The sequence below is a fragment of the Staurois parvus genome, unplaced genomic scaffold, assembly GCF_062004578.1.
Source record: "Staurois parvus isolate SC_StPar_1 unplaced genomic scaffold, SC_StPar_1.0 ptg000354l, whole genome shotgun sequence".
Classification (NCBI taxonomy): Eukaryota; Metazoa; Chordata; class Amphibia; order Anura; family Ranidae; genus Staurois; species Staurois parvus.
In genome coordinates this window covers 1866467-1881778 of record NW_028318150.1, presented here as the reverse complement: position 1 = coordinate 1881778, position 15312 = coordinate 1866467, and the positions used below count along the sequence as shown (strand labels likewise).

The window sequence follows — 15312 nt, the reverse complement described above, 5'->3', positions numbered from 1 at the left end:
CCTGCTTAATTGATGAAGAAATAACAAAGGAGTAGCCCACACCTGGCCATGAACACAGCTTTTGATTCAACTGTCCAATTACTTTTGGTCCCTTGAAAAGGGGGGCGGGGTGGCTACTCTTAAGAGCTGTAATTCCTAAACCCTTCCTCCAATTTGGATGTACCCTCAAATTAAACCTGAGAGTGTGCACTTTTAGCCCATATCCATTATGTAACTATAGCTGGAATATGTTTTGGTAAATACCTGGAAAAAAAAACTAAAAACATGCCTGTGTCCAAATATATATGGACATAACTGTGTAATGTACATATACACAGGGACACACATTTGAGAATTGATTTACACAAAGCATTGCACTTTTTTTTTTTTGGGGACTGTAATAGTGTGTGAATCACATTTTGTGCTAACAAGCGCTGCAAGTAGTGGGAGGTGGTGAGTTTTCAGCACGGGGACATCGAGCAGACTTATTTATCCAAACTGTCCCATCTTATCATAAGCTGTATGGTTATAGTCTTGTTGGGTTCCAGTTCCTACTTCGTAGAAGCCATACACTACACAGATAATGATCAAAGACAAAAACAGCTGTATGCAGTTTGGAATAGATTTGCATGGCTGCACCTATGCAAGTTAGGAACAACCCTCTTATTTTTGGGATATGTGTAACATGGGAATGCCTTCTGTTCTAAGAAGGCTCCAATGTGCTAGCCATTTACAAAAAGCCATCAAAAACAAACAGAACCAAATTGACCCTGTCTAGCAGTTCAGGTTAACAACAAGTAGTTTTGAAGGTCAGAACAGAAGCTAGTTTGATTAAGCCCGGGGCGCGGAGCCTAGCTATGGCGGCGTAGGAGAGCACGGAGCGGGTGCTCTCCGAGACCTCCACATCGCCCCAGATGCCTGAAGGGCTTTGAACCGGGGACTTACTTGAGAACGGCAGGGCCCGGATCGGAGATGGTGGTCCTGAGAGTGGTGGAGAAAGCGGACGGTGACATTGGAGCTCGTTGGAGGCTCGCGGGAAGAGGTCTAGCTTGCTGTGCGGGGCTGCTGGGAAGGAGACGAGGCATGACCACGTGGCCAACCGCGAAGGTGTACTGGGTAGGGGAAAAGCCGGCTGGCATCCGAGGTGACCGGGAAGACGCCGGTTCACTACCCCCCTCAGCACATGAGGGATATTTCAATGGACAGCATGCTCCCCGGGGAATGGTACATACATAAAGAGGAATTGGGCTTGAAGAAGAAAAGACCCAGAGGAATTCCCCTGAAGAGAGCAACTGGTGATTGAGGTTTGCTACTGGTGGCCTGTAGCTGTCTCAAGAGAAGAAAAAGCAAGCAGAGGGTGAGTGAGTGCAGCTTTAATTGGCCAATATTTTTTAAACAGTGACTGTTTGTTATACAGGGAAAATAAGATATGTGAAGGGGGGATTCCCTGGGGGGGATTGAATGAGATAAGGAGGAATTAACAGCCCCAGAAGAAGGAGAATATTGTGAAAAGGTGGATAGTAAGTGTGGAGTAAAATCTGGGTCCCTGGCTTGCACTCTTTAATTCACTGTGGTTCCTGTATTTAAGAAAATAAGACGCACAGAAGAGATGAAGAATAAAAATGTAAAAAGTAGTGGGCTAAAGGGGTCTCAAACCGGTACGATAAAGTATACGTCCCAAGGAAATGTGACTCCAGAAAGATCTCAAGGTATTGGTGAAAAAAGTGAACTGGAAATGAGCGTAGAGACTAGCCCTAGACTCTCCCTGGGAACGAAATATAATAGTCAACAAGTAACAGAAAATTTGGAGATTAGAGAACCGGAAAGCGAACTACAAATACCAAATAAAGAGATGGCAGATATGTTTAAAAATTTAGAAAAAACAATAAAGCAAGAACTGACAACTATAAGGAGTGACTTGGGGCATATGTTAAGGATGGAAGAGACGGAGGAAAGCATTAAAAATCATGCCCAACTTATCACCGATTTAGAAAAAAGGACAATAGGTATTAGGAAAGAGCAAAAAAAAAATTGCTTTAGAAGATGAAGGTACAAGAAAACGGAGAGGAGGAAAAATCTTAGGGTAAGAGGAGTTCCAGAGCTTGTAAAGGGAGAGGAAATACGAGGCCTTGTCTGCAAAATTTTAAATGCCATAATGGACAGACCAGAAATAGAATTGGTTAACCTGGAACGGGCTTTTAGAATTGGAAAGATTCAACAAGGAAGTGGAAAAGAGAAACTGAGAGATATAATTGTCCAATTCCAGAAGCTGGGAGATAAAGAAGAGATATAGAGAAAGATTAAGGGAAGATCAATTATTAAATATGGAGAAATGGATATACAGATTTTTGCAGATTTAACATCAGAGACATTATGGAGAAGAAGATCATTGAAACCCCTGTTAGAGCAGATGAAAAAACAAAACGTGCACTATAGATGGGGTATTCCAGAGTATCTAATAGGATGGAAGACTGGAGTTACAGCTTATTTGAGATTCCCGGAGGATTTAAGAGACTTCTGTGACAGACTTGACTTACAAATTATAGAGATTCCTGGTTGGGAGGATAAAGAAGGAGATTATGGAGCTAGAGGAAAGGAAGATTGGAAGTTAGAAGGAGATAGGGGTTGTAGGGAAGGGAGAGATGGAGACGGGGTTTTTTTTCCCCCTTTCTCCTTTTTTCCTTATGAGGTAGCTCCTTTTGGGGGTCTTAAAACTTGTTGGAACCATTTTGAATTTATTAGATAGATCTGGGGTGGTGGGAAGTAGGGGAAGGCCGTTCATGGGTAGAGTTCAACCCCAAGGTAGTAAATCTATGGTGGGTCTGGACCCTCAAAAGATTTTTAGGCAAACCTACAAGCCTAAAAAAGGGAGGGGTGATGAATGGAAGGGGGATGGAGGGGAGGAAAAAGGAGGGGTATGGGGTGGGGGGGAATGGTTTGGGACAAGAGTAGCGGACTGGTGGAGGGGTGGGGAGTGGGATGGGAAGGGTGTAATAGGGGAGGGCGGGTAGGAGGGAACAGGGAAGGGGTATTAAAGTCAACACTCTGCATAAGTAAGGGAAGTACAAGGGAATTGGTGGAAAAGAGGAAATTGAGGAGAAAAAAAGAGATACAAGAAGTATGGAAGATTTACGGTTTATAACGCATAATGTAAATGGGTTGAATTGTACTGAGAAGAGATTTAAGCTATTCAAGGAGCTGAAACATAGAGAAGCTTCAGTGGTCTTTTTGCAGGAGACACATCTTGAGATTAAGTCAAATATTAAGTTGAACTCTAGAAATTACCCAATATGGTATGACGCAGATTCCCCCATTAAGAGAGCTAAGGGAGTAGCAATAGGGTTTGCAAAAAACATAAGGCTGGAGGAGAGAGAAATAGATCCTGAGGGGAGATTTGTGTTTTTGAGAGGTAGATTGCAAGAAATGGAATGTACAATTGCGAATATTTATTGCCCAAATAAGAGACCGGAGTTATATTTGAAAGGTATTTTGAGCAAACTGATGGCCTTTAAAAAGGGACGTTTGATAGTGGCAGGGGACCTGAATTTCTGTATGGATCCACAAATGGACACGACCTCTTCTGCGCAGCGAGAGGGAGGTAGGTCTCTGAGAACTTTAAAGAAGGTGATGCATGAGTGCCAACTGGTCGATATTTGGAGAGTAATACATGGGAAAGAGAGAGACTATACCTTCTTCTCTAATGCAGGGCCCTCAAACCCCTCGTGTAGTGTGTTGTTACTGTCTTGTCCATGTTATGTCCCCCTTGCTACTGTACAGCGCTGAGCATACCCTTTGGCACTATATAAATACTGTATAATAATAATAATAATAATAATGCACACAAGATGTAATCGAGATTCGACTATATATAGGTTGATCATCAACTTATAGAGATGGTGGCTAAAGTAGAAATAGAGGCAATGTCTCTCTCAGACCATGCCCCTGTTACATTGAAATTAGGGTGGGGGAGGCGGTTGACAGGTGGTATAAGATGGAATTTGAACGAGGCTCTTCTCCTGGATCAGGAGATTGATCAGATAATTAGGGAAGAGATTCAAAAGATTTTTTCAGGAGAATGACGCAGGGGAAGTGTCGGTGGCTACAGTATGGGAGTCCCATAAGGCCTACATAAGAGGTATATTAATCGCGTCCGGGGCAAAAAAGAAAAGGGAAAGAGAGAAACTTACTGGGTTGTTAAAAGAAATATTTGACCTGGAGCAGATACATAAAAATAGAATAACAAAAGAGATAAGACAGAAGGTAATAAAAAAGAACGAAGAACTAGAGATACTGATGGAAGAGGAGAGGAGAAGAGTTTTTAATAAAGTGGCAAGTGAGAGGTATAGATGGGGAGATAGACCAGAAAAAATATTTAATGAGAGCCTTGAGGAAAAAGAAAAACAGGAATTATATAGAAAAAATAAGAAACCCCAAGGGAGAAATGGTTTATTCTACTAAAGAGATCGCCAAGGTGTTCAAGGAATACTATAACAAGCTGTATAATATAACTTCCCAGGATTCAGTAAATAAAAGTGGAAATTTGAGTAGAGAAAAAAGGTTATATCTAAAAAAACGCAGGACTATCGAAGTTAAATGAAGAGCAACTGAATTCCCTTGATTTAGAAATTACGCAGGAGGAAATAAAAATGGCATTAAAAAGTACCGTGACGGGGAAAAGCCCAGGCCCGAATGCCCTGGGGGAGGGGGGGGGGGGGGTGGAGATGAGGTGAGAATCTGTACAGGCCCATGTGGTGCTTATTCAAAAGAAAGGGAAGGATGCTTCTCAGTGCTCTAGCTGTAGACCAATCTCACTTTTGAACATAGACACTGAGTTATATGCAAAGGTTTAAGCAAATAGACTGAAATATTAAATGCCAGAATGGATCCCAGGGGACCAGGTGGGATTTGTACCAGAAAGAGAGGGTAAAGACAATGGGTTGAGAACTTTGGTGCTTATCCAGAAAGTTAGGAAGGGAAAAACTCCAGCAGTGGTGCTTTCAATCGATGCTGAAAAGGCATTCGATAGAGTAGATTGGAGCTTCATGATGGACACTCTGGAGACTAGGACTGGGAGTTAGAATGAGAGAGTGAATAGGAAAATTGTATAGCCCTCCACGGTTATTTTGGTTAACAGAGAGAGGTTGGAACCTATTGGGATGTCAAATGGAACAAGACAGGGATGCCCACTGTCCCCATTGTTGTATGTATTGTCATTGGAACCTCTACTGGCAACAATTAGAAAAAATATGGACATAAAAGGAATACAGATAGGAGGAATTGAACATAAAGTGGCAGCCTTTGCGGATGACCTGTTGTTCTATGTGGGAAACCCTAGGATAACACTCCCAAATTTAATGAAGAGCTTAAAGGATTATGGGGAGCTATCAAATTTGAAAATCAACCCAACAAAAACTGACATCTTAAATGTAAATCTTCCAAATAGTGAAAAAGAAAAGATACAAAAAGAATTCCGTTTTATATGGAAAGATAGAGTTAAAATATCTAGGGGTTAAACTCGCTGCTTCATATATCAACTTGTATAAATCAAATTATATCACTTTTAAATGAGATTAAGGAGCAATTAAAGAAGTTGGGAGGAGGTAACCAGTCTTGGATAGGGCGCGAAAATCTGATAAAAATGGTAATAGTACCTAAAATCCTGTATAAATTCCAGATGATCCCGATGAAACTTCCGGAGGTTTTGTTCAAGGTAATTTAAAAAGATGTTAAGATATATATGGAAAAATAAAAAACCTAGAATATCTTATGATTTGTTGAGTAGAAATAAAGAGAAGGGAGGATTGGGAGTGCCAGATATTAAGAGGTATTATAGAGCAGTAGTTCTAGCAAGAATTTATGACTGGACACATAATCCAGAGGGGAAAAGATGGGTCAAGATTGAAAATGAATTAAGCGGAGTTAACTTGAGTAAAATCATATGGGTACCAGCACAATATAGAGGATTAAAAGATACCACGAGTGTTTATACATTAAATGTTTTAAAGGTTTGGGATAAACTACACAAGCTTATGAAATAGGATTTTAATTCACAATTAATGTCACTGAGGAACACAGAGTTTTTCCCTCCAGGTAGGGAAGAGAGCACAGGAAAATGGTTTAAAAAGGAAAATATTCAATTGAGGGATGTTATGGAAGGGCAGGAATTGAGAACACTTAAGGATTTGAAAAAGGACAAAAGGGAACTTTAAGGTAGATGAGTGGAGATACCACAAATTGAAACACTTTGTCAGGAATCGTCCGAAACCTTTGAGATTCAGAAGGGATTGGCATTTTTTTGAGAGGCTGTTGGAATCACGTGGAGATGGGAAACTGGGCATGGAAAAAGTTTATAAAATTCTCACTGAGTTAGACACACACGCAAAGCCGATGTATATAGTAAAATGGGAAAGGGATTTGCGAATAGAGATAGATGAAGACAAACAAAGGTAAATATATAGACTAACACACGACAATATAAGCCTGAGAGAGGTGGAGGTAAATTATAAGTGTTTAACAAGATGGCACATTGCACCGAACGTTGAATATAAGATGAGTGGGGAGAATACACTGGAGTGTTGGCGGGGGTGTGGAAAGATAGGTACGTTATATATCACATATGGTGGGAGTTCCCAAAGATTCAAGGTTTTTGGGAGACAATAGTTAATTTGATTAGGATATCTGGGATAAAGATAGGATTGGATCCAGAGTTGTGTCTATTACATAGTACAGAGCTATCCGTGAACAAATACAAGGATTCGGGTATATGGTATTATCTGAATGCGGCAAAGGGTCTGATACCTAAGTTTTGGCATAGCTCAGAGGTGCCGAGAGAAGAGGATTGGGTGGAAAGAGTGAACCAGCTATGTAGGATGGAGAAACTGTATTATATGCAAGAAGACAAGATGGGGTTATATTATATGAGGTGGGGAAAATGGGAAGATTTTGTGTCCAAGGTGAAATATATGAAGCAATAGAGTGGGATATGTGAAAGTACTTAAGAAAAGATGTAATGGAGAAATGCAGAGTGGGTGGTTTTATGGGTGGGGCGGGGGCAGGTTTTTAGGGTGGGTGGTGGTATTAGATAGGCGGTGGGGGTGCAATGGGAATAAAGATAGAAAGGAATATAAATGATGGATTTGTATGTTATATGAGAGTAATGATGGAACATGTATTTTATATGGAAAATTAATAAATATTTAAGTAAAAAAAAAAAAGTGGTTTAGTCAGACACATTTCCAAACCTATATGTAAGCTGCAGTGGTCATGTCAAGGTACCCCAGTGTACTGCAGTCCTAATTCTATAATTTTGAGATTCTCCCAAGTTGGAGCACATATAGCGGAGGATAGATTAAGGGCAGGTTTGCTGGAGGGAATTCAACCCCTTCTTTAAAGGTACAGGATGCATGGGACACACAGCAAGGGCACAGTGGTAGCTGAAGGTATCCATTGCGACTCTCCAGATTTAGAGTTAGGTCTGCAGTAGACTGGGGAGCCTTGACATAGGCACTGCAACTTACACGTGTGTATGACTAAACTCCTTGTTTTTAACATGAACTGTTAGACAGGTCAATTTTGTTGCAGGCTAGCTGATAAGTCAGCTGGAAATTTGTTTCATCCCTTCACATTTTCAGTAGTTCAGTTTTCACCCAGGCTATGCTGTTGTGAATAAATCTGCCCCCAATTCCTAGTTGGTAATTTAGTTATTTGACAACTCATTTTTGGTTAAAGTAGACCTTCACCCTAACTGACATCATGTGCTGCCCTGCTTCCTTCCCCCTCCCTCTTACCAGTGGACAATAATTTTTTTGACAACATACTTAAATACAGCACTTCCACTTTTCTTGGCCAAGTGAAATATTCTCTCTCTCCCCTCTCACGCGTGTGTGCACAGATGTGCCGCAGGGCTTCACTACCAAGAGAGCCATTCTGTAGTGAAAACATTAATGCTTCATTCACACTGGGGTGTTTCAAATCGCAGACAGAATCACTGTGATGACAATGTGAAAACACGCAATCTCGTGTCCATTCATTTAAATGGAACCTAAAAGCGTGGGGCATTTTCGGCACAATTGCGGCACGGTTTTCTGCACAAAAAAAGTGCCTCGATCACGTGGCGCCCAAAAATGGTTCTGGAGTTTTTGTTTGGATGATTGTGGTATTTGTCACGTGGAAAAACACAACCTGCGTTTTCATGTGCCATTGAAATAAATGGCACCTGGACACATGATTTAAACGCCCTAGTGTGAATGGAGCCTAAGTTACAGATTGCAGGTAGGAAGATCTTACACTAGGTAAGCAAAGTTTATAAAACCTGAATTGTAAAAAAGAAATAAATGATAAAATCCTCACCTAGCCCGAAGTGCGTTCCAGGCCTCTCATTTTCCATATTCTTATTACATTTAGTAAAAAGTCCCTTTTTGTCTTTAACCATAACCAAATTTAAGCTGATGTTTAACATAAATGGCAAGTTGTCATATTGCTTCTTAATGGCTGTATATATGGCTGCCTGAAAGTATGTCAAATATGTTTACTGGGTTTTCTTATGAAATTATCGTAAAGCTATCATACTGAAAGATAAATGTCATTGGCCTTGGTATATCTTAATTCTAATATTGTAGCCTATTTGTTGTGTTATCAGAGGAAAAGCAAAAGACAGCCCTGTGTGAATGGCACTCAGTGACACAGAAGAACACAAAATCAGAATCAGACACCCAGAGGCAGAGGAGTGCTTCCAACATCACTAAAGATTATGACTTGCTCGATGATGGAGGGGACACTCTGTTGAATCAGTTGGTGAGGATTTTAACTTCGTCAAATATACTTTTATGCTGAGGTGTCTTGAGATTGCCTTTTTCATTAAAAAGAATAACTAAGACAAGTGTCCTTTCTGTTCTCAAAGAGCAGCACTGTATTTTATGGTTTTCCGTCAGTGGCACAGGAAATTATAGCTCCAATTTCAGGTAAAACTTGGGATCTGTATGAAGAGTGGATCCCTCTAATGGCAGCTCGTAGACTAAAATTAACAGAAATTTCCTGATCTACTCAGGTTTTCGCTAATCGTGCACATTATGAAGCAATGATCATTTTCCAGTCTGCACAACAGAGGACTCATCAGGGCACTGTCACATATAGGAAGAAGGATTCTCACTGTACATGACTGCTAACATCACTTCCAGCATCAGGTATAGAATTAGCGTAAGGTGGAGGAGAGTAGCTGCCAGGACCTAAAAAGAGGCGTCGGCTAGGAAATTAGAGCTGAGGGAGGTGAGGGTTGCAGGCTGCCCAGCATATACAGACTGATGTGTGGAGATAAGGGATGACAATACGCACAGAGGGGAATGTGCCTCTCAGTTCTGTGTGACATTAGACACTACCCATCCACTTCCTAGTCAAATGCCCCCAGCCTTAGGAGGAGTGATCCATGGAAGGCTGTGAAGTCCTGTAACTGCAGACTCAAATATCATAAAAAGGTACTCCACTTTTTTTTCACAGAGCTAAATGTAATTTATTAATAATTGCCATTTTCAAGATAATTCCTGTGTTAAATATGCTTTTGTTGCAAAGAATTCATATATTCTTTGATGTTTTGGGCTTGTATTCTCTTATGTTTAACAACATAGCAGTCATGGTCTGCCATGTATGCTTAACATTTCCCTTGTGATTTTTGACTTGTCTCTTGCTGTTTGCGCATGTGAAGATGGAAAAAGATGGAAACAGTCTAGATCCGTGGCTGATCAGAGAAATGGACTCATGTCTTTCGAACATTTGGTTGAACAAAGATGTTGATGCTTTTCCTCAGCTGTTTAACTTGATACTGACAGAAAATGTTAGTGGTAAGTTTTAATCTTTGTATTACTGTGTACTGTTTATTACATGTCATGTCATCCCATCTACCTGAGAGATGATTGGCTTTGCCTTCAACAGGAAACACAAACCAGAAAGAGATTAATGACTTGCCGTCTGCCCACAGTAGTTGTACTGCAAGCAGTTGGCATCTCCAGGCCAGGGTGACATACCTGCGCGTCATGATCTTCCTTCTGGCTTTAGGGCACGCAGGCTTGCTCTACCTGTCAACCCGTGCTGTTATTGGACACAGCACAAGCTTGGTAGCTGATTTCAGCCAATAATTTTAGCCAATAATTTCAGCCAATAATTTTTGGCAATAATTTACAAAAAAATTTGATTTTTAAATTTTTTTTTTTTAATTAGGTAGACTTTACAGCAGAAAGTATCTTTTTCGTTTATATTGCAAACGATAAAAAAAACCCCAGTGGTGATAAAATATCACCAAAAGAAAGCTCTGTTTTTGTGTGAAAAAATTATAAAAATTTAATTTACGTACAGTGTTGCATGTTGCAAAAGCCCCTCCCTCTTCATCTTCAGTTGTTTGTATTTCCAGTCATCTATTAGTACATTTTGTCATGCTTGTTTTGTTTTCTCTAGCTCAATTGTGGTTATCCGGCTCTTCCCAGGTGATTAGGTCCTGATGTTCCTGTGTATGCAGATTTTGGGTGCTGTTTTCAGCTTTGACTTTTGGTCTTTACTACAAATGACCATTATTGAGCTAGCCATGTTTCTGAAGACTCACTCCTGTGTGTAGGCTGATCTGTCCAGACATTGGAAGCTCCCTTATTTTTATTAGTTGCTATGCCAGCCTGTTGGGCTGGTGGGAGAGTCCTGGCCACTCTGTCAGTTCAAGGGTCGTTGCTGGAATCTCATTTCCTGACCAGCATTTTGGGTGATCTGCGTGTACCTTCAGTGTAGGACTGAGCTATTAACAGGTCATTTAATCTGGATTTAGTTGAACAGCACCATGGTGAATGTCCATACATTAATCCTAAGGGAGGAACAATAAATCTTGTTGCAAAAGTGGTAGAATTAATCAATTCTTGAACACAACATCATGTTTCAGCTCTGTCAGCTTTGTGCATCCCCAGCGTTGACAATGGCACTCAGATTTTCTCTGCCAGCAGCATGTGGACCCAGTAGAGCGGTTCCTATACCTGGAAGTGTTCTAAGACTTGTGTCACAGTAGTGAATGCTGGATATGGCCCTCCTGGTCTGCAGATTCAACAGCAAACTGGACTGCTTTGTATTTAGGTCCAGGGATCCACTGGGGGAAGCAGTAGTTGCACTAGTCTCTCCATTAGATCAGTACAATATGATCAACACATTTCCTCCCCTGCAGCTTTTACCTTAGCTGCGATGCTAGATTCAGATGAAGGGTATTCCTTGCTTTCTCATAGCCCAGGAAAGTGGTAAGCTTTCTCAACGACTCAATGCCTACTCTTCCAGACCATCTGAACGTGCTGTCCCAAGGACTGATTTGCCACCATACTACTGGCTTCATCTACTTGGATTTTAAGCCCAGGGGCATCTATGAGTTTCTTATTCCTGTGACACTCAAAGCTAGGAAATCTTTTCACAAGGTCTATAATCGATCTTTGCACTTGCATTTCAGCATTAGACCTCTGTTTCCCCAGGTTGTAAGGCTTTTGCAATTTCTGCCACTTCTGAAGCCAACTTCCTAGGGTTTTTTTTTTTGTTTTTGTTTTTTGGAGGGGTTTTTGCCTGTGTTGCCTATCCCTCAATTGGACAGCTTCTTATATATCCCAAAGGTTTCAGAATTCATGTATCCCTTGATGAACGATGTAAAGAAAATACTCACCCTAAAATCCTTTTCTTGGAGGTAGTTGAAGAACATAGGTCACACCTTTGTGTCCATTCCTCTTGTAGGTTGCAGTGTAAGGCAAAGGTTTCAGGAATCCTGTGTCCCTCAATAGACAAAGAGAGAAAAAAAAATCCTATTTAAAATGGTGACTGCAAGTTGTACTAGTAACTTATTTGTAGATGAAGGTTTTTGAGCTCCAAAAGCGTCCAGGCGCAAAAAAGTAATTATTAGGAAGGGTTTTTTTATATATATATAGAATATATTTTTTTTTAGTTTTAGTGACCTTTTTAAAAAAAAAAAAATCCTTTGACCACTCTAAAATGTAACTGTAAAGACCCTATTACCCCCTTCTATGTGTCACATTCATATGTATTTTTTACTTTGTTACTGGAAGTTCATTCCCCTTTCATTGGCTCTAACGCCCACCTGCTTGCTTCCTACTATACACTGAGTTGTAGGGCTTTGCTATGTGTGTGGGGCTCAGACTCAGTCAGGCAAGTTGAGCTTTGGCAACAAAATTAAACCAGGATCAGAGAGGTGCATAGAAGAATCTTTTCTGGCTAATATAGGTAATAGTGGGCCTTTTATCGTGCCTTCTCTTAGACAAAACTTAATAGATTTAAAATGTCTGGCTGGTTTGCTTAAAAATGTTTGAATAAATAGCAAGGGTCAAAAATCTAGTTGCTGTTGGGCACTGCCACTAGACGGGAATCATATAAACCATCTGGCCGCAACGCCGAAAACACATTAGGAAGCAGGCGGATGCATCTTTGCAATCCGGGTTGGGATCAGGTACCACTTCAATAGTGTTTTATAGTTCACTTCAATTAAGGTGGTGTTGATAGAAACCTTGGATAGTGCTAAGACTATATCTTGCAAATCTGATATATCATAACTGATATTCAGGTCCCTTTCCCATTGGTCCATATAGGGAAGTTAACAACTTGGATCAGTAAGAAGGGCATACACCGTAGAAATACGGCCTCTAGAAAGATTGTTACTTTGACAGGAGATTTCAAAATTAGGAAGAATGGGTGGTCCATCCAGTAAACTAGTTTTTCAAGTGGATAAATGAGGCAATTTGATAAAATCTAAAAATTTCAATGGGAGGCATCTGTAGTTTGATTTTAAAATATTGAAGAGGGTAAACTCGGGTGCCCCGGAGGTAGTCTCCTATCCGCAGTGACCCCTTATTGATCTACCATTGGAATGTAGCCGGAACCAGGCCAGGTATAAATTCAGGATTACAAAATATAGGGGCTAAAGGTGTGTGTAAAGAGGCTAGAGTTTTACGATGGTGTACCCTATTCCAGATCGACAGCGAGAAAGATAAAGTGGGACATAATATAGGAGGGCAAGATCGACTAGGGAGCCAAAGTAGAGCTTATAAAAATAACATTTAATGTGATATCCTAACTTGATTTTGCTGGTGCCCTGTCAATCTATTTTATCGTGGTGTTAAAGCATTCCTAATTTAGATTTAGGATTATTTTTGGTCAAAGAATTGAGATGCTGCTTGCAGAATTTGTACTCACCAGTGGAACACTTATTACCCTGTCTTGTTTATCACTGTACTGTTTTTTTTTTTTTTTTTTTTTTTTTTTAGTTGATTACAGACATAGTGAAACAGGCGCATCTCCCTTGATGTTGGCAGCGGGACAAGGATTTTTGAGTCAGGTGGAACAGCTTATTAGCATGGGAGCCAATATTCACAGCAAAGCTTCAAATGGATGGTAATTGCATGCCTAATGTATTCAAATTACTGTATGCATAGTTGGCTTTACTATTTCAATTATTAAACGCTGTCTGTTTTATCCTCCGTTGCCTGATGAATGCATTTAATGTGATCATAACTCATTTTGAGTCACCTTTTATTACACCATTTCATGTAGCATTTGCTTCTACTATAGATCCTTACATTATTAAGTTTGATTAAGCAGGAATGTTTGTTTGAGACATTTCTTGATTTATACAAAGTTTTACAGGCACATAGGCTAAATTTTAAATAGGTGCTTCACAAAACAGGTCAACAAAAGGCTCAATGAGTAATATACCAAACAGATCAGCTAAGGGCATGTAGACATATATGGAGAAACTTGACACTTGCGCAAGAGTTTAGAACTTAAATTAATCAATGCTCATATGTGCTCAGTGAAGTTTTTGCTTTGTCCTGCAATCATATAAATTAATAGCTGGCTGGAGGACTAGTCCCCATTGATTCTGCAGCCTGTGCTCTTTTTGCAGGTTTAACCTGAAGGGCTTTTTTGTTGGCGAAAATGTCATGGAATGGGCTATAGATGCACTGTACCACCTAGTACAAATATATTTAGTCTACTGCTTCAGTTTAACAAATGAGCCCCAATGATGTCAAGTATGACAGATGCTTTGCTAAAGTCCAGTAACTCTAAAGTTTCACATCCTGAAAAGACATGCCCTATTAGTGTTTATCAGTTTACAACTTCAAAGCCTATTTCAAGGAGGTCCATAGTATTGTGTCCTTAATAAAGCAGCAAAAAAAGCACCGATAATGTACAAATTCAGTGACCTTAATAACCTTTGTGAGTGCACTGTGCCTTATTGAATTTGAATAAGAGTGTCAAAGATCCTACACAAACAATATACAGTGTTATGCCCATTTGTTAAATCTTAAACTGTAACGGCTGTTTGCATGAATTTTTATGATTTGTAACAATGCTTTTCCCCACACATTTTTCTCGGTAGGATGGCTGTGGACTGGGCTAGGCACTTTGGGCAGACTGAAGTTGTGGATTTGCTGGAGTCCTACAGGTAAATATTACTATGTGTTTTTATATTCTGTTTTCATGTTTTAGAAGCTCGAATGCTAACCAAGCAACCATTTATGTTGTCTGTTAGTGTTTCACAGGAGCCAAACAGTTTGGATGAAACATCTCTGGTCCAGGCTGGTGGAAGTAACCTAAGTGAAGAGGAGCAGGAACTCCTCAAAGCGTACCACCATAGCTTTGATGATGAAAGGGTGGACCTTGATTTGATAATGCATGTGCTTTATAACATTTGTCAAAGCTCTGAGTCAGGTACAGTGCCATGAGTGCATGAGATGTGTTAAATGAATCGTAAAGAAATTGGGGCATCTTCTTGGATCTTTTACTCAACTTACTGGTGTGTGCATTGCAGCATATTTTCAGATGTCTGACCCTTCTTCCTGTTGTACCCTAACTCTACCCTTGAGGGTATTAGTATGTATTTGCAGTGCAGTATGGTGTGTTTTGATGTAGGTGCTGTGGTCCAAAATCTGACCTGTCACAAGTTAAATTTGAGGGCTGCCATTGCAGTCCTCCTCCTTAAAATGCTGGTTGACCTAGAACAAGTGTGAAGACTATAGAAAAGCCCAGTCAATAGCCATGCAACTTTTTTAAAAGAAAGGGTTAGCAGTGACAATCTTCATGCTTGTGTCATAACAGATTTAAAAGGATATATAGCCAAGGCTAGTATCATATGTAGTTGATATTGCCTTTTTAAATATTTTTGAAATGCCAATGCTGAATATTACAATTTATTTCCTAACTGCTGCATAGATTTGCAGGTGTGCAGTGCCTAGTTCAGGCCAAACTTTACACATGCAAGTCTATTTGAAGGGTGTTGGAACTGTTGTTATCCAAAAAAATGTGTACTGTTTTGTAACA

At 40.1% G+C, this 15312-nt stretch overlaps 1 protein-coding gene across 1 annotated transcript in view; it reads left to right on the top strand.

Annotated features, from left to right (window-relative positions):
- The window catches only part of YTHDC2 (YTH N6-methyladenosine RNA binding protein C2), a 173449-nt gene that overhangs the window by 76924 nt on the left and 81213 nt on the right, over positions 1–15312 (top strand). Inside the window, exons 10-14 of the mRNA XM_089684728.1 lie at positions 8618–8772; positions 9677–9812; positions 13257–13383; positions 14372–14437; positions 14525–14703. Coding sequence (XP_089540854.1) covers positions 8618–8772; positions 9677–9812; positions 13257–13383; positions 14372–14437; positions 14525–14703 — 663 coding nt within the window. The remainder of the gene's footprint in view (positions 1–8617; positions 8773–9676; positions 9813–13256; positions 13384–14371; positions 14438–14524; positions 14704–15312) is intronic.